Source organism: Epinephelus moara, chromosome 13 (genome assembly GCF_006386435.1).
Source record: "Epinephelus moara isolate mb chromosome 13, YSFRI_EMoa_1.0, whole genome shotgun sequence".
Lineage (NCBI taxonomy): Eukaryota > Metazoa > Chordata > Actinopteri > Perciformes > Serranidae > Epinephelus > Epinephelus moara.
This window is the reverse complement of record NC_065518.1, coordinates 11,589,283-11,610,569: the sequence shown is the minus strand read 5'-3', so window position 1 is coordinate 11,610,569 and position 21,287 is coordinate 11,589,283. Positions and strand designations below refer to the sequence as shown.

At 41.7% G+C, this 21,287-nt stretch overlaps 2 protein-coding genes across 4 annotated transcripts in view; both read left to right on the top strand.

Annotated features, from left to right (window-relative positions):
* The first annotated feature begins 232 nt into the window (after window positions 1-232).
* Window positions 233-4,164, top strand: rpl38 (ribosomal protein L38). Of its 2 annotated transcripts, none has more exons than XM_050060176.1 (5): window positions 233-307; window positions 514-540; window positions 1,162-1,222; window positions 2,402-2,524; window positions 4,098-4,164. In XM_050060176.1, the coding sequence occupies exons 2-5, from the start codon at window positions 538-540 to the stop codon at window positions 4,121-4,123; spliced, it is 213 nt and encodes a 70-aa protein (XP_049916133.1). In that variant the 5' UTR covers window positions 233-307; window positions 514-537; the 3' UTR covers window positions 4,124-4,164. The 2 variants fall into 2 exon arrangements, with proteins under 2 accessions (XP_049916133.1, XP_049916134.1); XM_050060177.1 differs by lacking the exon at window positions 233-307 and adding an exon at window positions 343-399.
* Window positions 4,165-5,854: 1,690 nt separating this feature from the next.
* The window catches only part of ttyh2 (tweety family member 2), a 106,614-nt gene continuing 91,181 nt past the window's right edge, over window positions 5,855-21,287 (top strand). The window contains exon 1 of one of the 2 annotated variants that reach the window (XM_050060114.1): window positions 5,855-6,340. In XM_050060114.1, the coding sequence (XP_049916071.1) occupies window positions 6,212-6,340 (129 nt within the window). In that variant the 5' untranslated portion in view covers window positions 5,855-6,211. The remainder of the gene's footprint in view (window positions 6,341-21,287) is intronic. The other variant, XM_050060115.1, reaches the window with a different exon arrangement.

The following is a 21,287-nucleotide window of genomic DNA, read 5'->3' as shown; positions in this document are numbered from 1 at the left end:
GGGCAAAACAGGTTCATCAGTTTCCATGTCTTTTTTGCTCTTGCTTTTGTCTGTATAAAATACAAACACAGCTTCCGTTAATAAAAAGAGAGATAACACTTTACGTGAATATATAAATATAAACAAATGTTCAGATGTAACGCTTTAGAGCAAAACACTGTATAAACGCATTACAAATACAACCACAACAACCTGGCAAAACGCTTTTCTTTCATTAATATTGACCCTCTCTGTTCGCCGTAGCGCGGTATAAAAGCATTCATAACCGGAAGTCCCGCCCCTTTTCATCCCCTCTCTGGCAGACTGAGTGAGTTTTACATTCACACATAATCAAAATCACAATTTCTATCATCATCCATCCTCTTTAACACGAACAACAACACCCCTAATTCTGCTAAAGTATATTTAATCACTTCATTTGCTACGTGGCGATATAATTATTTGCTTTACAACACTTTAGTAACCGTTGTAATAACCGATAAACTGACTCCATCTTTCTCTGCTCTTCCGCAGCGCTCAGTCCGCTGACACGGCAGCATGGTAAGGACCTTTTACCGTTTAAACACTTCTATAGACCAGTAGGCATAGCTGGTAATGTTGAATCCTGTGTGTGTGGGTATTTCACAACGAGAAATGTGTGTTTGTGGTGATATATTAAGCGTCAGATAGGTTAAAAAGTGGCTAGCATGTTGTGGTTAGCATTAGCATGTCGCTGTTAGCTTGGGCCAACCGGCTACAGCCTGTCGCATGGAATGACATGTCCACGAGCCCATGTCACTACTGAATTACCTTAACATGAGGTGATTTTAAGTTCTAGAGACTCCCAAAGTATCAGTTAATCTCTGATAGGTGTAGGTGTTCTGACGTGATGCATGCTTTACTTGTCTTGCGTTAGCTACTGGTAGCTAACGTCAGCTACACCCGGGTTACCTTGAATGGAGACGTTTTAGCCTTCAGCAAGAAATGCAAACATCTCAGGCTGATGTGCTCGTGATGGTTTTAATCTCTTGCAAGAATAATGATGGACCAAGTGCTGGTTTTCGATTTCCAGTAGAAACTCCAGTTCCACCGGTCCCCTAACATCACCATACTGTTCATTATCAATTTGTGAGTGTTGGTGTTGTCTGAATAAAAACTGTCAGTTCTGTTCTTTATTTGTAGCCTCGCAAGATTGAAGAAATCAAAGATTTCCTGCTGACAGCCAGGAGGAAGGATGCCAAGTGTAAGTGCAACTCTTACCTGTCTCACCTGCCTGTGCACCTTAATGTGAATGATAGTGATGTCTTAAATTAAAGACAAAGTATTTTGTCAATAGTGTGGTGGACGTGCAGGTAACAACTTCCAATTTATTTTTGCCACTGCAATGTATTTAACAAGTACACGCAAGCTTAATTCATGTAAACAGAGGACAAATCTTAATTTTATGGGCTTTTAGTATCTCGAGATTCTCAGTAAAAACTATGCAACTAGAACCAGTGTTAAATCGTATCAGACTTATTCCAAGTATTTGCAAATGTAACCTTGAGTTGTAAGTCAGTGCTCTCATTTTCAGTAGGCATTTTTATTCTTTTTTTCTTTTTTTTCAAGATTTTACAATGAAAACAAATTAATATTACACTGTCTCAAGTCTTCACAAGCATTAAAACTGGAAATCAATTTAAATTGCAGCTTAGAAACTGTTTAAAAACATCTTCCACACCGCCCTCCTTAAACAGGTTTTCAGGAGACATCAAACAAACAGCTGGTGCCTTTTAAATTTTACAGAAAAGTCAAAAGAAATTCTCAGAATTCCTTCACAATGCACCAGCCTTCACGGATTATAATTAAAGTTGTGTCAAATCTTGGCATGCTCTGTTCCAGAGAGCAGAAGTAAATGGGATGCGCTTTCCTTTAGATCGAACAGACAAAAATCCATCACTGGAAACAAAAAGTCTGTTCAAAGCCCTTGCATTGTTCTGTCTATAACAGCCTATAATTTACAATTCATCAGCGCCCACATCTGAGTTTTTAAGTATGTGGTTGTGGTCTGTATTTCTTACAGTACATTTCATGTTCGGTTAATGCTGAATATGCAAACTGTGAAATCTGTCTACAGGCAGGCACACAAGTTAGGATATAAAGTTTCCAACAGTAAATGAACAATTGGTCATTATTTTTGGGGGGTTTAAATGTAGCTTTTTCTTTCAAGGAAATTCCTGTTTTCTTGGAGGTAGTTCAACAAGTGTTTTCCCAGCAACTTCCTAGGAAATTATGGACACATAAATGAAGCATTGCTGCAGCCTGTTTTGGAAAGCGTACAAATGCATATCTGTCCTAGTGACGTTTTAATTGTGATTTTGAATACAAGTAGATGTTTTGGTTGATGAGCGAAATCTGACCTGGCTTGTCTGTCTCCCTTCAGCCGTAAAGATCAAGAAGAACAAGGACAATGTTAAGTTCAAGGTGCGCTGCAGCAGGTACCTGTACACCCTGGTCATCACAGACAAGGAAAAGGCTGAGAAGCTCAAGCAGTCCCTGCCCCCAGGTCAGTACCACGAACAGGAACTGGGCAGTGTCTCAGTCTGTGTTCGCTTCTCAAGCTGACTGGAAAGTTCTAGTTTGCGACATTATGAAGGAATTCAATTATGTACGCTTGACCCTGAACATTTACATCAGTTTACATCTTTCTTGGGTCTGATTAAAGGTACCATGTGGGGTTTTGAACCACAAGTGGCTTTGAGCATGTTACTTTGAGTGGATCTGATATCATGTTTTTCTAGTATATGCACAGGGATGTATGCCACAAGCACAGGGGCGGTGTGATACATGTTTGACTGCAGTGGTAGCAGTGCACCGCAACAGAAAGCAATGTGCTAATAATAAAATAAGTCAAACTGATGTAAACAAGGCAGTTTTCAGAGCATTCATAAAGATGCATTGCAGATGTTTAGCAATAGAGAAAATGGATCCAGCCTGTTTATTGGGCCTTGGGAACATAAGCGGTGCATCTTGTGTAGAAACAAATGTATAAACTGAAGTTGTTTACAATAAAAACTGGGCTGTGTTATGTGGCGTTTTAAACAGGACGAGTCCACAGGGGGGAGATGGTATTAGGTCCTCATGGAAAATGACAAACAGTGCAATTTAAAGCAGAATTGCAGACACTGCTGCCAAAGCGGTTTATAAAATGAAGAACAGAACGTCTTGGGGCTGAGTGAGCAGCAGTCAAACTGTAAAAATGACTTAATGGTAAGGAGAGTAGTGTCATAGCATCGCAACGTATGCCAAACAATAAAGTGCATTGACAAAGAGGAGCAGTTTCACCATTTCAAAATGACTTCAGGGCGATGGAAGCGCACGGTAAACAAAGGAGACAAAAGTTAATCGGTGTGCAGCCTGATATGACTCATCTAGTGGCGATGTTTGCACTGACTCAAAGTTACAAAGTCTGTAAAGTTGTCCTGTTTAATATTCATTGATTATCTGATTCATCCTATTAATCTGAATGAGCCTGTGACGGACGTTTTCCCATCTGTATGCTGTAGATGGCTGCTTACACATTATCACAGTTAAACAGTGAAGAGAGTGAGAAGAGTGTGCAGGCTTTAACTACATTAACACTGATGTTTACTGTAGTTTAAGAAGCAAATGTTACTCAAATTCTTATTCTGATGAAGTTCTAGTTCAGCAAACATTTAAATAAATCAGTCGCATCTGTCGTCGTTGGAGATGTGCCAAGTTTTGAATATATAACAAGACTGTGACTGCATTGATTAGGTTGAATGTGGAGTTGGTTTGACAAAAATAATTGTACAATAAATTGTAAGCCTCCTTGTCTACAGATTTAGATTCACTTAAGTATATCCGACAACCTGCAACAGTAACGACACTACTGAAGCCAGTTTGTCAGATGTTCAGTGAAAGCTAATGTTTGTGGTAATTCTCTCCTTTTTAACAAGGGATTCTCATTAGTGGGTACTCATGACGCATTTCGTAAATCAAAGATGACACCTAAAGTAAGAGTGTCAGGTGCAGATAACCAGTGCCTCCTCTGTCTCTGCTGCTGTGACATTTGATGCCCATGAATATTCTCTAACCTGTCGTCTTTGTCTCCACAGGTCTGGCTGTGAAGGAGCTGAAGTAAATCCGTGATGTACAGATAATTGTAATAAAAATTGGAAAACAGTTCGTTGTCTGTGGTTTTGTGTTTGTCACTGTATTGTCACAATGATGTGAACATAATGGATTTGAAAAACTGAATTACATCAGGATGTTTCAGGGTTTAGTGTGGAGCCAGCTTGTTAAAATATGACAGGTCTTAACATGATTTTACATTTCTACAAGATGTCAGATTTGAGCTATAATCAGACTGAAAAGTGTGAAAGGTACCACCCTCTAATCCAAAAACATTAAAACTAATCTCTAAGATGTGTAATTAAACTTGGATACATCTTACTAATTTTTTGTTGGTGGTTTTAGCCCTTTACACTTAAACTTCTTAACCTTTTTGGTGCCATACTTAACATCTCCACCTAATAACCACACATCCATTATGATAGTGGTGGAAGTAGTAAATGTTCTGAAAAGGATAAAATATTCCTGTCTTTAAAAAAAGCTAATTATCTTATAAGTAAATGTACAGTTACTATTTTGTCCAGCCAATTAATTAGATCATGCTGAACTAGTTTGGCCTACCACTGCTAATCCTTACATGTACTAAGGTGCTTAATGCAGGATAAAGGCTTCTCAATAAGCAGCAGCAGGTGAATCCCGTATCAAGGCATTGTCACATGCGCAGTAAATACAGAGAAGCAGTTGTCAGTAATGTAAATACAGGTTTGAGTTAAGGCTGCCTTCAACAATTCACATTAAATTGACCCATGTATAGATAAAATATTGCAAGTACAAATTGAGAATGTAAAAATAATTCAAGTTAAAACAAATCTGTGGTAACCAGTGAATAAACTGGAGTGTAGTACATGTATATGTGTAATGATGAATAAGTAATGTATACTCAGGGATGTAGACCATTTGCAAAACAGTAAAAGTAAATTAAGTGACGATATATTAAAGTGATGAGCTCAAGGGTTCAACATTCTCATGGCCTGTGGGGTGAAGCTGCCCCTGGGACTGGTGGTGCTGGACCAGATGTTCTGCTACACTGTGGAGCAAGTACAACACAACAAGCTTAAAGAAGTTCTTACCCAAGTGCAGCATCACTTAAAGATGCTGTTAAGAAAATAGCATATGCACAGTCATGTTTGAATACTTAAAATAAAACCAGTAAGAACAGGGATTAGGAATAGATGACCTGATCAGTTACTGGGATGAAATCGAACAGACATGCAGCACTCTGGTTTGATTTGACTAACAGTTATAGACGGGGCATCTAAAGACAAGAAAAGGTGACTTAAAGCATGGTCAAAAAAATATTTTCCTGGACAAAAATGGAGCATCATCAGGTAAAATTCGAGCAAAATTTAGCCTCAAACAGGTGGGCTATTAAATTAAATCATGACAAAGCAAATATGTTAATTATCCTGAGCTGTCTTGGCTTTGAAGTTAGTGATGTTGGACTCGGACGTCCCCCATGAGGACAGGTTGCACCTCTACTGTAGGTTAAGCTGTTTGTAATGGCCTCAGTTGACCACTAGGTGTCAGTGCAGCAGCTGATACCGCAGAGAGACTAATGAAACAATTAAAAAACAATTAAATATTATATCAAGATGGAAATTATGTCACTACGCATTGAATGTGTGTGTTTTAAATCAGTTTTATATCAGATATGTAAGCGGGGGGATATTCTTAAACTCCCTAAAGGGGCGTCTGTGCGCGCTCCCGTCCCTCCCCGTGTCCTGACTCGGTGCGCGCCCCCGCCGGTGACTGTGTCGTGTGGGTTTGGAGCAGCTGTCGGTCGGATAGGAGCCGAGGGTCCTCACAGACACGGAGACATGGGCGCAGTGTGATTATTCCTTCTTGTGTGTAAATAAAGAAAACCTGTGTGGGATCTGACTTTGCAGCAACACTGCTGTCTCTGCAGGACTTCTTCTTCTTCTTCTGTCCACGGCTCCTCTCACGTGTGGCTGAGAGTGTGTTTCCACACACGAGCATGCTTTTATCAGTGTCTTTGTTGTGATAGGAGACGGGATTAAGATCTCCGGAGCCCGGCTGAGTAAAGGGAGGCTAATTTCAGGCTGCAGCCCAACTTTTTTTTCTCCTCTCGGGGGCAGGGATGTCTTCGGCTCGGGTGGATTACATTGCGCCCTGGTGGACTTACTGGCTTCACAATTTTCCTCATATTAACCTGAGGTTTCAGCCCATTGACAACAGCTTCCAGCCCGAGGAAGAGAACTACCAGCAGGTCAGTGGGAGATGGGACATGGCGCTTTAGGGGGACAAGTAAAACAGGGCCACAATATTCCTGTGTTTGGTCCCCAGTAGTGATTTATAACGGTGCTGTAACATATTGTGTCTCTGTCTATAATAATCCTTTAATTTATGGCTCCCTCCACTCCTGGGGTGTCATTAAAATCAGTCCTCATTATGCTTCCTGCTGCCTTCACAGTTACATTTTGCACTATTGATGACAGAAGTGGCCCATAATGTCCCTCTGAATGTCATCAGCTTAAGTGGCTGCCTCATTTATCAGGAGTTATATCCAGTCCCATTGATCAGTGGACAAAGTCAGACATGCTTGGTGCTATTTATTTTAGGTATTGTCATTTCCTCTTTGCAAAAATGCCATTATATTACTAATTCACCTTTCCATCATAACACACATCCTGTAAATACTCTCCTTGGTACCATTTTTCATTTATTTTTACGTTGTACAAACAAGTCTTTGTGTCTGTTGGAGAGACGGAGAGAGGATCAGGAACACACAGGAGCGTGTGAATGCTGGCATAGATGTGTTTCACCCATGGGAGTTAAAGTGGTTCCCGTTGTAACTCCAGAGGCGGTGACAGGACCGTTTCGCACACTTCTGAAGTGGGTTGGGATCAACTGTTGGATGACTAATGACCTGCTTGTGAACACATGTCAAGTACCTATGAATGATTTATTGTTTCACTGTTTAATTTTGCAGGGTTACAGCTTAGCTCCTGTCAGTGCACGTAGGTACACCGTGCTGAGAGAAGATGACATTTAAGTTTGCTGCTGCAGCGTCCTGGCACAGTGGGTTTTCAGGGGGGAGGTCAGGGGACATGCAGGGTCTAAAGGAGTCCGAGAGAGGGCCTCATAAAGACAGGGAGGTAATTTCAAAGGGGGGTGGGGACACATCCCTCTCAATATTTAGATTTAGTACATGTGCCTTTGTCCATCTCAAAAACACAACAGTAGGAGAGGACTTTGGTTTTGACAAAATTGAAGACATTTACAGAATAAATTCAGGCTGAAAATGCTGAAATTCAATGCAGAGAAATTCACCAGATGCTCAAATGTGCCTCCATCCAATGTTGAAATGAAGCCTTCGCTCTTGGCGCTACAAATGTGTTGTCAGTCAAGTACAAGGATAAACTCGCAGACATCAGTTCAGTTCGGACTAATAATGCCTGGAGGACAGAGAGGATACCATGCAATTGTATCACAAAGACAATAGTGTGATGCTCACCAGTTTTCACTTTTCCCCTCATTGGTGGTACAAAAATATGGGCAGCAGAGAGGAGCTGAGGTGGAGCAAGCAAGCAGCAACCACTGTAATTAGCTGAGAGACAAAACAATTAATGAAAGACATCATTAAATTAAACCTTTGTAACTTTTGCTGAATGACAGCCACTATAGTGAGTATGATAGAATGATGATAAAATGTAATGTCACAGTATCAAAGCTGATTTAGTAAAGTTAGTTACACGGCAAAACCTAGCATAAGTTTGCTACATAAGGGATAATGTACAGTGAGTGGGTCATCATTGCAGAATAGACCCCAACTATGGCAAAATACATCAAAAATGGATCATGGATATCTGTAATTAAGTTGTAATATAAGTCAATTGTCAAAGTTGACTAGTTGTAATTAAGTTACAAATATCCATCCATTTTCATCCGCTTATCCGGGGCTAGGTCGCAGGGACAGCAGGCCAAGCAAAGCACCCTAGACGTCCCTCTCCCTAGCAACGCTTTCCAGCTCCTCCTTGAGGACCCCAATGCGTTCCCAGGCCAGATGAGATATGTAATCCCCCCAGCATGTTCTGGGTCTGCCCCGGGGCCTCCTACTAGTTGGACGTGCCCAAAACACCTCCAGCAGGAGGCGCCCAGGAAACATCCTGATCAGATGCCCGAACCACCTCAACTGACCCCTTTAGATGCGAAGGAGCAGCGGCTCTACTCAGAGCTCCTTCCGAATGTCCGAGCTCCTTACCCTATCTCTAAGGCTGAGCCCAGCCACCCCACGGAGGAAACTCATTTCGGCCGCTTGTATCTATGATCTTGTTCTTTCGATCACTACCCAGAGCTCATGACCATAGGTGAGGGTTGGGACGTAGATGGACCGGTAAATCAAAAGCTTTGCCTTCTGGCTCAGCTCTCTCTTCACCACGACGGTCCAGCGCACTGCACAAGCCACACCAAACCCACCTATCCATCTCACGCTCCATTCTGCCCTCACTCATGAACAAGACCCTGAGATACTTGAACTCCGTAACTTTAGGCAGTAACTCCCTCCCAACCTGGAGGAGGCAATCCACCAGTTTCCAGCAGAGAACCATGGCCTCAAGTTTGGAGGTGCTTACTCTCATCCCTACCGCTTCACACTTGGCTTCAAACCACCCCAGTGTCTGCTGGAGGTTCCAGTGTAATGAAGCCAACAGAACCACATCATCTGCAAAAAGCAGATATCTACAAAGAAAACACACTTCTTTCAAAGTCAACAGAAACAAAAGAAAACTCTCAAAACAGTTTTGGTTTGTCTTTCCGCTGTTCCAACAATCAATCTACAGAGACAGACCTTTTTGTTAAAGATTGAGATCCTTTTTGTTTCCCCAGAAACAGCCCCAAAACCAATTTCAACCAAACCACAGTTAGTGATTGTTAGAACAGCGGAAAGATGAACCAAGATGGCTTTTGTGATTTCATTTTGTGTCTGTAGACTTTGAATGAAGTCTGTCTTGTGATGAATAAATTGCTGTTTATTTAAAGGGAGTCTGGTGGGTTTAGCAATATTGATTTTTGGGCTGTTTATGGTTAAGCAAAAAGTTTTCTTTTTAACAAAAAAGGTCTATCTTAGCAGGGATCCTTTCCATAATGTTGTCAGACACTTAGAATAATAATCTGAACCTGTCAGTGGCAAAAAATAAGCACTTTTAGTGGACGATGCATAATTTCCTCAAGTGATTACATTGCAGCCTGTTTAACCGCTGAAGCCCTGTCCCTTAATACTGGACCAATTTCAAAAATTGTTGTTCCCATTAGTCACTAAGACATAAAAACACAGGAATATAGAATTTCCCTTTAAGGTGATAGAGCTAACTTGTAAGCAAACAGTCGCCCATTTACATCTCCAGATACAGAAGAGCAATGTTTTTCATTCTGAGTCATGTTTCCTGCCACCTGGCGAATGTGAGTTCAACAAATACTGTCCTTTGAGCTCATATCCGGGATGCCACCAACGAGGCAAAAAAAAGGACAGTCTCTTTCTATGGGATTTTTTCTTCAATCACTTTGTGTCTGTGGCCCAATAGTATCGTAAGCCACTAAACATTGGGTTAAACGTTAGCTGTGATGCTACCTTTTGCTTTCAGCTGCTATCTCTTCACCAACAGTAGGCTAGTAGTTTAATGTATTTCTGCTCTACCAGATATCAGATAGCAGCACAGCTAAATTGGATTTTTGTCGCACTGGTATCAGGTAAGAGACGGAGAGAGGCAAAGTGAGGGGGATTTTTTTTCTCCTCATGCTGCCAGTTTCAATTCTCCATAGCGCTGCAGAATAACAGTCAGGGCCACGGGGTGTGGGAGGAGAGGGTGGTGAGTCTCAGCAGGAGAGCAGCACATAGACCGGCTCTCAAGTCAGAGGTGGGAAACCCCCATAATCGCAACCATCAGCCTCACTTGTTCTCTGTTACTTTAGTATCTCTATGTCTCCCTCTCTGGCACAGCCATGCTCCTGCTGTCTTTGGTCTGTTTTTTTAAACAGATATAGGTCAAGCCCTTCATGCTCCCACTTTGTAAAACAATTTTCTGCACAGCACCAAAGCTGATGACACAATTTCAAGCTGATGCAATGCTATTTAGGCCATTACATTTCCTGTCCTATGTGGGCTGTCAAACTTAATTGTGATCACCAATGATGACATGCTGCATATGCAGTCAAGGGATGAGGAACTGGGAGAACAGGTGATGTATCGACCCTGGATGTACTTGCATAGTCATTAAGTTGTGAATTACAGTATACTTGAATTATTGAGCGCTGGTGATAAAGGTACTAAAGACATGGCACATATCAGTATAATCGTTTATAAAGCAGTAAAAACATTTAAAAAGCCTGTGTTTAAGGGAATTTGCTTACGTTGTTTTGTTTCTTAACACTGCAAAGCAACACATGGTGGTATTAAAGAGGACCTATTATGCTGTTATGCAGGTTCATACTTGTCTTTGGGGTTTCTAAACCAAATTCTTCACAACCAGACATGCAACAGGAATAGGATCTGAAATCAAGGAAAAATAACATGAGCAACCATGATTACTGGTTTTGCTTACGTTAGCATGTAGCTACATGTAGTCGTATACCTAGTATCAGGGGAATGACTGTAACAGCATATATTGGCACTTTAAAAGCTGCTTAACCAAAATGTTCAAAACTGGACATGTTCTAGCAGGAATATGATTGGCAACCAAGATTACATGTTTGCCTAAAGTTAGCATGTAGCTACACGTAGCAGTGTACTTGCAGCCAGGGGAATGACTGTAATGGAGTATAGAGGAACTTTCTATTGTGAAAAATCACGAATAAAAGCTTCTAGGACAAAGACATATTCAGGGAGAACATGAAATAAGGGACAAATTTACAACATCTGCAACCAAAATTACATGATTACCTGATGTTAGCATGTAGCTACATTAAGCAGTATACCCACAGCCAGGGGAAAAACCACAAGGTAGTACAGTAGCACCTCCTACTGTGAAAAATTACAAACAAAAGCTGCTAAACCAAAATCTTCAAAACTGGACATGTTCCAGCAGAAATGTGATTTGAAATCGGAACAGAAATGAACAACATCAGCAACCAAGATGACATGTTTCCCCTAATGTTAGCATGTGGCTGCATGTAGCAGTGTGCTTGCAGCCAGGGAATGAATGTAGAACAAAAATCTTCACAACTGGCCATGTTCCTGTTGCTCATATGATACAAAAGAAGGGGGAAATTAATAACGTTGGCAACCAAGATTACATGTTTACCTCATGTTAGCACGTAGCTACATGTAGTAGGCCTAGTATACCTGCAGCTAAAGGAATTGCTGTGATAGCATATTGCAGCACTTTCTACCATAAAAAAAAAAATACCAACAAAAGCTGCTAAACCAAAATCTTCACAAATGGACGTGTTCCAGTTGGAATATGATCCGAAATCTAGGTGCAAATTTAAAACATCAGCAATAAAGATTACATGTTTCCCTGATGATAGCATGTAGCTACATGTAGCAGTGTACTCACAGGCTGGTGAATGACTGTAATGGAATAAAGACGAACTTTCTATTGTGAAAAAATCACGATCAATGCCTCTAAACTGAAATCTTCACAACCAGACCATAGACGTCCACAGACATACAGTAGCCTTGGCATCTGGCATAGGCTACTGTATGTAGTCAGGCTGCATCTGGAGCGGCGTTTTGATCAGGAGGGACTCCGCGTAGCTGCAGGGCGAGAGCAGGCAGTTCTTGAGGCGGCTCAGGGGAAACGAGTGGATGTGGGTTCCCTGGAGCTGACCCCTTTCCACAAGAGCGGCTAAGCCTTGAGCTGGACATACTGAGGGATGTGTGTAGGGGACGAGAAGTTAGCACCATCCAGGATGTTGTGTCCATCCTGCAAACCTTGCAGCCCCAAACCCGCTCCATGCTGTCGGAGGTGGAGAAGCTCATTAAGCTCTGTCTGGCCCTGCCCATATCTGTCGCGGCATCCGAGCGCTCTTTCTCAGCCTTGCGCAGGCTGAAAACCTGGCTGCGCAACACCATGACACAGGAGAGACTAACACATTTGGATGAAAGCGATGTCGTGACCCTGCTTAAAATCTTCATCAGTAGGTCAACTGAGAGAAGGTCCACTTTTGGAAATGCATGAAAGCCCTGAGTCAGGAGCGCAGATTTTTCTTTTTTTCATTCAAGGTTACAAATAATGCTGTTATGTTCCTTAAATGGCTTGATTTAGTTATCAGAGTTTCATTTTCTTAACAATAAAGATGCCGTGTTCATCCATTCTAGTTCTCTTATAACTGCATGTTATTATAAAATAACTTCAAATCAAATCCTTAATCACTGATAAGTGTGCGTGCTTCCCCCGCCCCTCCCAACAAAAACCCGGCCCCCCCTCTCAGAAAATAGTTCCAACGTCCATGAACCAGACATGTTCCAGCAGGAATGTGATCTGAAGCCTGGAGGAATTAACATCATCAGCAACCAAGATGACATGTTTCCCTGATGTTAGCATGTAGCTACATGTAGCAGTGTACGCAGTGTAAACACTTGCGGTCTCTGAAGTAGAAAAACTGGTGAAAACAGGGTACTCAGTACGATCTGAAGCCTCACATTGATTACTTTTACATATATTTACCTCATTATTTGAAACTTTGGCCAAGTTTAACATGAACATACGACATTGTAACATTAAATATATAACAGAAAGTAAGGAAAAGCATCATATGTCCCCTTTAACGAACATCCACTTTGTTTCTGCACTGGGATAAACAAGAGCACTGCAATTGTGTTTAAAAGTAATGAAATCAATCTAAAGGAACAAAAAATAAGCTTTATAATCGAACTGTGTAATGTTGAGTCCACTCTTTTGTAAAGAAATTGCTGAATCGATGTTTAGCTGGCCGCTGCTGTGGAGAGTATTGAGCAGATCAGCCGTGCCTTTAACCCGGGCCGTGTGTCTTTTTCCGAGGGACTGTAATTGGCTAGTTGTAGTGTGGGCAATCCTCTGTTGGCTTTGGGCCATCGAATGTGATGGAATGTAAGGGGTCGTGATCTTTCACTGTTCTTTGTCTGCATGAGTGTGAGTGTGTGTGTGTGTGGTAGTAGGTTTCTCACCCTCTGTTGGACGCTGGTATTGTCAGTGATGGAATGTCTGAATCACCTGACCGCAGTTTTTCTCTAATTTCTGTCCTCTGACCATAAACAAGCTATTCTTCTTTATGTTTTAGTCACATATTTTGGAAAATCTCATCCAGACCTGCATCAGACCGCTGAGTTAAGGGTTCTGTGTACTGGATATGAACTACAGTAGGTCATACGACTTGTTATCAGACTGCTGCTACAGGCAAAAGTGTTTGTATCGGTTACACTCGCTGCCTACTGGCTGCATCACACTGCCTCCTGATCTCTCTCCAAGAACTCAGGACAGTCTGTCCTCGAAGGAATGCATCATGTTGCACTCAGTTATACTAACGATAAACACTTTGTTTTCAGCATGCAGAGGCCTTTTACTGACCTCTCGGTGAGAAAGTGACACCCCAGCGTTGTTGATGAATGCTGTGGGAATGCACACACTCTTGAGATAATCTACCGATATCCTCAGCATTCACTCGGTCCTCCTCAGCCAGGTGTGTCTGATGTGTGAAATGTATTTCTCTGCTCCTCATCTCTCTGTCCCGAGGCCTGGAGGATGGAAAGAGGGCAAAAAAATGAAAAAGCTTACCTAAAAATAGGACAGGGGCCTAGTTTTCCTATTTGTGTATGCGTCTATGTGTGTGAGTAGTGTGTGTATCGAGCCAGACATCATGTGTAGGTCAGCAGGTCCTTGTCCATCTGACTTTCCTTCCCATTTCCTGCTCTGGGACCCAAACAAGTTTGTGCCAAATACTGTCTGTGTCCATCATGTGGACTGCTGGTCCTCATTTTCGGATGCTGTCCAAGCAGCCCGGGTCACAGCAGTTTCATTGGTGAATTTATGGTAATTGTAAATGCTGTTATTGAGTGACATACTGCTGAGAAAACATGTGTGGAAAAACTGTGCATTTGACTGAACGTTTGGGCCTCTGTTTGCTGGTATGTTTATGTTGTGAGTATCAGTCATTTGGCCTCTGAGTCAGCAAACAGTGGTACTACTGTTATCAGGGTCAATTAAGACAGGCTGTTGCTCTGTGAGATAATCAAGTAATGCATGACTCAGAACTAATCATATTGTGATCATTTTGACGGATATGGGTTTGCGATATGAGTGGCGATTTTAGGGGCAAGATTTCATTGGTCGCTCGGTTGCAAAAAAAAACCCCAAAACAAATGTGAATCTCAGTATGGAGCTGCACCTTGTCAAAATAAATCAAAACCTATATGACTGGACCATGTGTGAATTTAATTTGAAAGGACAGACACAGGAAGTGACCACGCTCAGCAGTCAGGAGTCACGTTACAAACCAATCACAGCCCACAGATATCTTTCCCTTCTTCTGTAAATATTCAGTCTGATAAATACAGAAAAGTTGATCATGTTAGTGCAGGGCTACCCAGAGCTTTACATCTGTCCTACGGATGATAGGCCTACATACTTATAAACAGCGCCTGGAAGAAGATCAGCTCTGCACTCAGGATTTCAGGAAAATAGGCTATATTATGCTTGTTATGGTTGCCTAGCAACCTCAGACATAACCTGCTCTTGAAAGCTGGCACAAAAAAGGCACATCCGACCCTGCGTTTTCCAGGCGGTTAAAGACGTGGCATGTGTGCGGCCCCTAATTTCCAGGGCTGGTACCTGCGGTTATTCCACAGGCTAGTTAATAACATGTCGGGCAGGAAATCCAAAGTGTGGGATCATTTTGAGAAGGTGAAGGACGAACCCAAGGTGATATGTAAACTCATCGTCATTGGTCGACTACAAACATGACGTATCATCTGAAACATGGAAGTAGCTACATGCCCATTAGCCCACAGCGTCATTAACAGGCGGCTCGCTCAGTGTGTGACGTGCACTTGGAGATAAAATATAGGCCTATATTAATGAAGGTTCATTAGTACGGTTTTGTATTTCTCACATTATCTCACACCTTCAACTCAAACCATTGTGTTGCCACGCCCAAAATATATCATTTAATAATCCAATTAATATCGTAAACATGTGGGCGACTAGTCGACTAATGGCCCTAAATGACGACTATTGGTCGATTAGGAAAATTCTTAGTCAGGGGCAGCCCTAATTAGGTAGATTTTGTCATCTTCAGACAAGGCCTAGCTAGCTGATTCCCCCTGTTTCCAGTCTGTATGCTAAGCTAAGCTAACCATCTCCTGGTTCCAGCTTTATAGGTTACTAATCAGACATCTAGAAAAGTGGTATTCACTTTTTTATTCTTTTCATGTTCAAGTTGGAGTTGTAAATCCATCTATAAACTTTTTAATCTCGGTGAAAATGTCTACTTATGTTATTAGTCTGACAAGACCTTTACATAGTGTAGTTGCCAAAGTATCAGAGGAACGTAACGTATACTAATGAGGTTTTTTGAGAGACAATTTTTGTTCTCATGATAACTGACTATGTGGAGGTGATATCTTGCCCCCATTTTTTCATTATCTGTGGCTGACACAGTAACTGTTGTTAAGATAGTGGATGTACACGCAATGCATGCTCAGTGAGGCACAGAAAATAGTAGGCCTATAACATGTTGTTACACCGTTGCTGAAGAAAAGTGTGTCATGTTCTGTACTCTCACTGCTAGAACAGTCTGTATTGTCAAAGAGCTTCTGGAGTGGAGAGTGCATTATGTCCCGAACATTAGACAGAATGAAAAAAAGCTTTTGTATCTTAAAGTAGTGATTTATCTTGTTTGTCCTTGTGCTTGTTCCACCTTCAGGTCACCAAGAACTGACAGCATTAGATACTCTGTAATTGCTGACTTTAATGCAAAAATAAATCACTTTTATTACCTTAACTAACATGGACATTTTGGTAGATTTCACACTTCCTGAACATAATTGCGGATGATTAAAGAACATTTGACTGTCCCCCAGCACAAGGGAACAAAGACTCTTTGCTTAATAGCAGCACCATTTGTCCTTGACAAAAAAAAAAAAAAACATGCGCTTTCCTCGTCTCACCACTGATCACTTTAATGTCCAGCTCAGACAAGTTTCTATTGAAAGCTTTTATCTTGCTATTACGGCGGCCCAGAATGATATGGGATAAATGAACAAGCCACAGACTATGCTATTCAATTACAGGAGCAAACACACACTCTTCACACACTTGATCTTTCTGCTTCGTTGGCTTTTCTTACAGAGATTCCCAGGAAACAATGTTCCACCCGGGTGCATGCAAACAGTCTCCTCCTCCTCCAGACCTTTCTCTGTCTCCTGTTGTCTTTGTTTTCCCTCTGTCTTTCTTTTTCTGTCTTCATCAGCATTTCCTTCACCTTCTCCATTTTCGTTCATTGACGTTAGACCTTCACTGATCTAAATGGATATGCCATTGTGTCAGAGCCCCTCATGTTTGGAAGTCTGAGAGAATTTATATCATGTCATGAGAAGACAGCAAAAGACAAGGAAAAGTCAGAACAATAAAATATATATTTTCCAATATTTAGAAAAAGATATTGTCCTTCAAGTGGTGCAGTTACTTTCTGCAGCTTATCCACATACAATGGTTTGTATAATATCTAATGAATTAGCACCCTATGAGTGGTGTTATCATGTCACGTACTTATCATAAACTTAGGTACTTAATATAAAGTTACATTGGTTAGGTTTAGGAAGAGAAACAGTTGGGCATCACCACATTACGAACTTAAAGTTACATAGGTTAGCCAAGTAAAGTTATATAGGTTAGCTTTGGGCAAATAAAGTTACTTATGTTTGGTTTAGAAACTGATCATGTTACGTACTTAATGTAAAGTTATGTAGGTCTAGGCAAGTAAAGCTATGTAGATTAGCTTTGGGAAAAGAAATATGGTTTGGCTACATCATGTTACGCACTTAACGTAAAGTTACATAGGTTAGCTTTAGGCAACTAAAGGTGCGTTGGTTTGGTATAGGAAAAGAAACATTCATAGGCGGCACTACTTTAACTTAATAAAAAGTTACGTAGATTATGTTTATGAAAAGAAACAGGGTTGGGCAACATCATGTTATATAATTAACGTAAAATTACAAGGTTAGCCAAGTAAAGTTACATAGGTTTAGCGTTAGGCCAATAAAGTCACATTGGTTTAGGAAAAGGAACACTGTTGGCATCATCATGTTATGTACTTTATGTAAAGTTACATACTTAACGTAAAGTTACATAGGTTAGCTTTAGGAAAAGATATATGGTTTGGCTACATCACATTACTGTAAAGTTACGTAGGTTAGGCCAGTAAAGTTAAATAGGTTAGCTTTAGGTAAGTAAAGGTACATAGGTTTGGACTAGGAAAAGAACATTCTTAGGTGTCATTACGTTACAACCTAAATGTTAAGTTACATAGGTTAGCCAAGTAAATTTATGTAGGTTAGATTTAGGAAAAGAAACATGGTTGGGCAATGTCATGTTACATAAAGTTATGTAGGTCAGGGAAGTAAAGTTATGTACGTTAGCCTTAGGCAAGTGAAGTCACGTAGGTTAGGTTTGGGGAAAAGAAACACGGTTGGGCGTCATTATGTGATGTACTTAGCATAAAGTAATGTCGGTTGGACAAGTAAAATTACATAGGTGACGTTTAGGAAAAGAAACAGGGTTGAGCATCGTTACATTACGTACTTAATGTAAAGTTAAGTAGCTTAGACAAGTAAAGTTACCTAGGTTTAGTTTAGGAAGAGAAACATGGTGATAATGTACCTTAAAATAACCCAAAGTTCACTTAGTCTCACACGGTCCTGAACACTCCTGGGGGGAATTCCTGTGTTTGTTTGATCCATCCATCACCCTAACCTGCCTTCTTACGTGGTCTTTTACTCTTTATACTCCTTCTTTCTCTACTCCCGTTAACGCATTGGTCACGAAATTGCAGCCTTCCCAATTACGTGCGTTATACAGGAATTACAGGCTCATGATTACATGGGTTATATACAAATTCTAGTGCATTACTGTTCATCGGTATACATCCGAACAATGCATGAGAACAGCCCACTCTGATTGTACTGCAGCATTTATTTCTCTAAAGTGCAGTTGTCAGTTTTTAGTAATTTTATGTTTTCAAGTATTTGGTTGTCTTTGCAGCAGCCTGTCTTCACACAATGCCGTTACAATTTTACTGATTACAGCTGATTTTACGTCTGAATGCACGAGCTATTGTGTTTGCTGTGTTTAGTTTGTGTGATGAAAAATGGAAACGATGCATACCAAGGGCTGAAAATCCATTATCTGCTCAGTTATCACAACCACTCTGATTGCATTGGAAAATGACCAACTCCTATCGCCTCCTCCTCAGGAAAATCAATCTTAAATCTGTCTTTCTTGCTTTACATGCTCTTTGTCTCGCCTCAGCCTCATCCTGTCCGTGTGAATGAATGTAACCTTAAAACCGTGATTCACCTCAGCTGGGCCTCTATAGCAGTCATAATGTCTTTTTTTTTGTACGTAGTCCTAGTTTGTGTCATGCATACATAGAAAGATGCATCCAGAGTGTCCCCTCTGGCTCTCCAGAAGGTCATTAACCCCAATCTGTCTATGTAGTGCTTGAAGCCAGTGATTAGCATCACATGATTGGCTGGATGGTATGGCCGAGGTCTGTACTAATAAGGAAGTATGTCCATCCCTCATGCTGATCTAACTAAATAAAAAGAGGATATGACAGCACTGAATGACTACCCATGATACGGGGGGTTTATGGTTGTTGGTGTTCCAGTGTATTTTCTTGTGTCATGATTTTAGTTTGATGATGAAGAGCTGAACTGGGACAAGTGGATTCATGCAGCCACATTCCCCCCTCCAGCAGAAACAACAATACGAGTCCATGGAAGCTAGGGGGGTTGGGTTTCCTTTGTTGTGCGGGGTGTAGCATCGTAATTACGACCCCTGACTTCCCTGAGGGAAAGGTTTTGGCTTCGGGTTCACGGAGGGTGTCAAAGAAAAAAGGAAGATAACACGCTTCACTGCACTCCAAAGGTGTCCCGGTAAGCATGGCCTCCACGGAAACAGTTACTAGAAAGAGATTCATGAAGGTTAAACAGAACAACAGGAATAAGCTGAACATTCCTCTTGCTGAAGCTAAAAAGAAAATCTTAGAAAAATGAGCACACCTCACAAAGCTCCCGAGACCCTTTGTTTGCTATGGCAAAATTTTGAGGGCAACAAAGCAGCGCAGTGTAGCAGTGTAGCAAGGCAGCCCCTTCTTCCTCCCTTTTCCTCCTCCTCTCATCCATAACCCATGGGTCGCTTTGCTGGGACTTAATGGCGTCCCAGCTGTGAACATGGGCAGGCCTAGCCGAGTGCACTCTGCCGGAAAGAGCCCCGGTCCCTGGGGCGTTCACCCGGGTGTCAGAGTGCGACAGGCAGCAGCATGGAGGAAGACAGTGAGTCGGACTGCTTCATTGATCTTTGAGGAGGGGGGCATTTCTTCATGGTGATGCCATTTCTCAAGGCACTAGGCAGCTATCATTAAACCCTGGTACAAATTCACTCAGTAAGGTGATGTTATTATACTGTGCAGCATGTTAAATGTATCAAAGAAGGAAATGTCAGAGGAATAATTTGCGCCTGCTTTATATTTCTAAAAGGAATCTGTTTTTGCTCTTTAAAGGGGACACTCGACCAGTTCCTAACACAAAGATTAGTTTACTCATTGTGACAAGTGCTGCAATCAGTTTTACAACAGGCATTTTCAAACTGGAGGAACCTATTCTTATGAGAATCCCCCTTTTGGTTGTGTTGGCACCACAAGAACTAGAAATTATCTTAGTTCTCAGAAGGACTTTTTTTTAGTTTCTATTTCAGAGTTTGTACAATGAATGATGCAGGTGTACATTGACTGGTTGAACACAGATGCCTGGGTCCTAAATCTTTCGAATCTGCCTGCTCCACGGGTACTGTTTTTCCACCAACATGAAACAGGTTGCATTGTTGTTCACGTGCCGTACCGTTCTGAGCATTTCCACCCAAAAAAATTGGTTTGGAACATGGAAAGTTGTTTCTCAGCTGGAACCAAAAAATAACAGGTTTTCCTTGACCTAAGGTCTGAACCATTGATGAAATGAGTGGGCTGTCATATTCTACAGGTTGAACAAAGGAGCAATTCCTTTAACGTCAGCATGATACGTGGCTGGTTGCCGTTATAGCTTAATGGCGCCCGGCGGCGTCAGGGGGAAATATGGCATGACAAGGACGAAAGTTAAGGTAGCGAAAGTGTGAGTGGGGCGGGAGTGGTGGTGGATGGGTCCAACAAACATCGACTTTCACAGTGTTCGTGTCTTGTATGATTCTAAAGCCAAACCCTGTTATTTTTTCCTAAACCTAACCACGTGCTTTTATTGCTTAAACCCAACCATGTGCATTAGTTGTTCAAGGAAAAAAACGCTAATTCACAGTGTTGTACCAACATAGTGCGTTTATTTCGAAAAAACGGTAAATTTCCTGTGAAAACCGAAGTGTACCATGAAAGACGAGAATTTGACCTGGTGTCCCAGAACGTTAACAACCAACGCACCCAGGGTACCTTTCACGTTGTATGTGGACGTGAAAAGTCCATGAACAAAACGTCAATATGTGACAAGGTCAGAGTGAGTCATGTGTGTGTCATTACACGTCGCCGCTGAAACGTTCACTTATAGCCTCTCTTTGGCGTTTGAGCAGCGTTATAAAACTCTTGAACATGTAATGGCTCCTTAATTAGCAAGTTGACTTTACATAGACGGCATATCTTTTCAATTTCTCCTGACATTGTGTTGTTTGGTTTGTTCACCACTCAGCCCGAACATACTCGGGCGGAACATACGCGGAACATACGCGGAGGTCCGCGCGGACTCAAAGCGGACGTCCGCAAGCCCTGTGCGCGCAAAGCTCAGGTTTTACGACCGCGCGGACTCCGCTCCGCACACCAGTGACTGCTCGGCATGTATTTTTCACATCGCGGGGATTTTCTACGGACATTACGAGTATGTTTGTGTCGAGCGGGTGGAGGCGTTGATTTCCCCCCCCCCTCCCCCCACCCTCCGCTCTCTCACTAAGCAGCCTCCCTCTGTCTCCTCTCACTCAGCCTCGTTC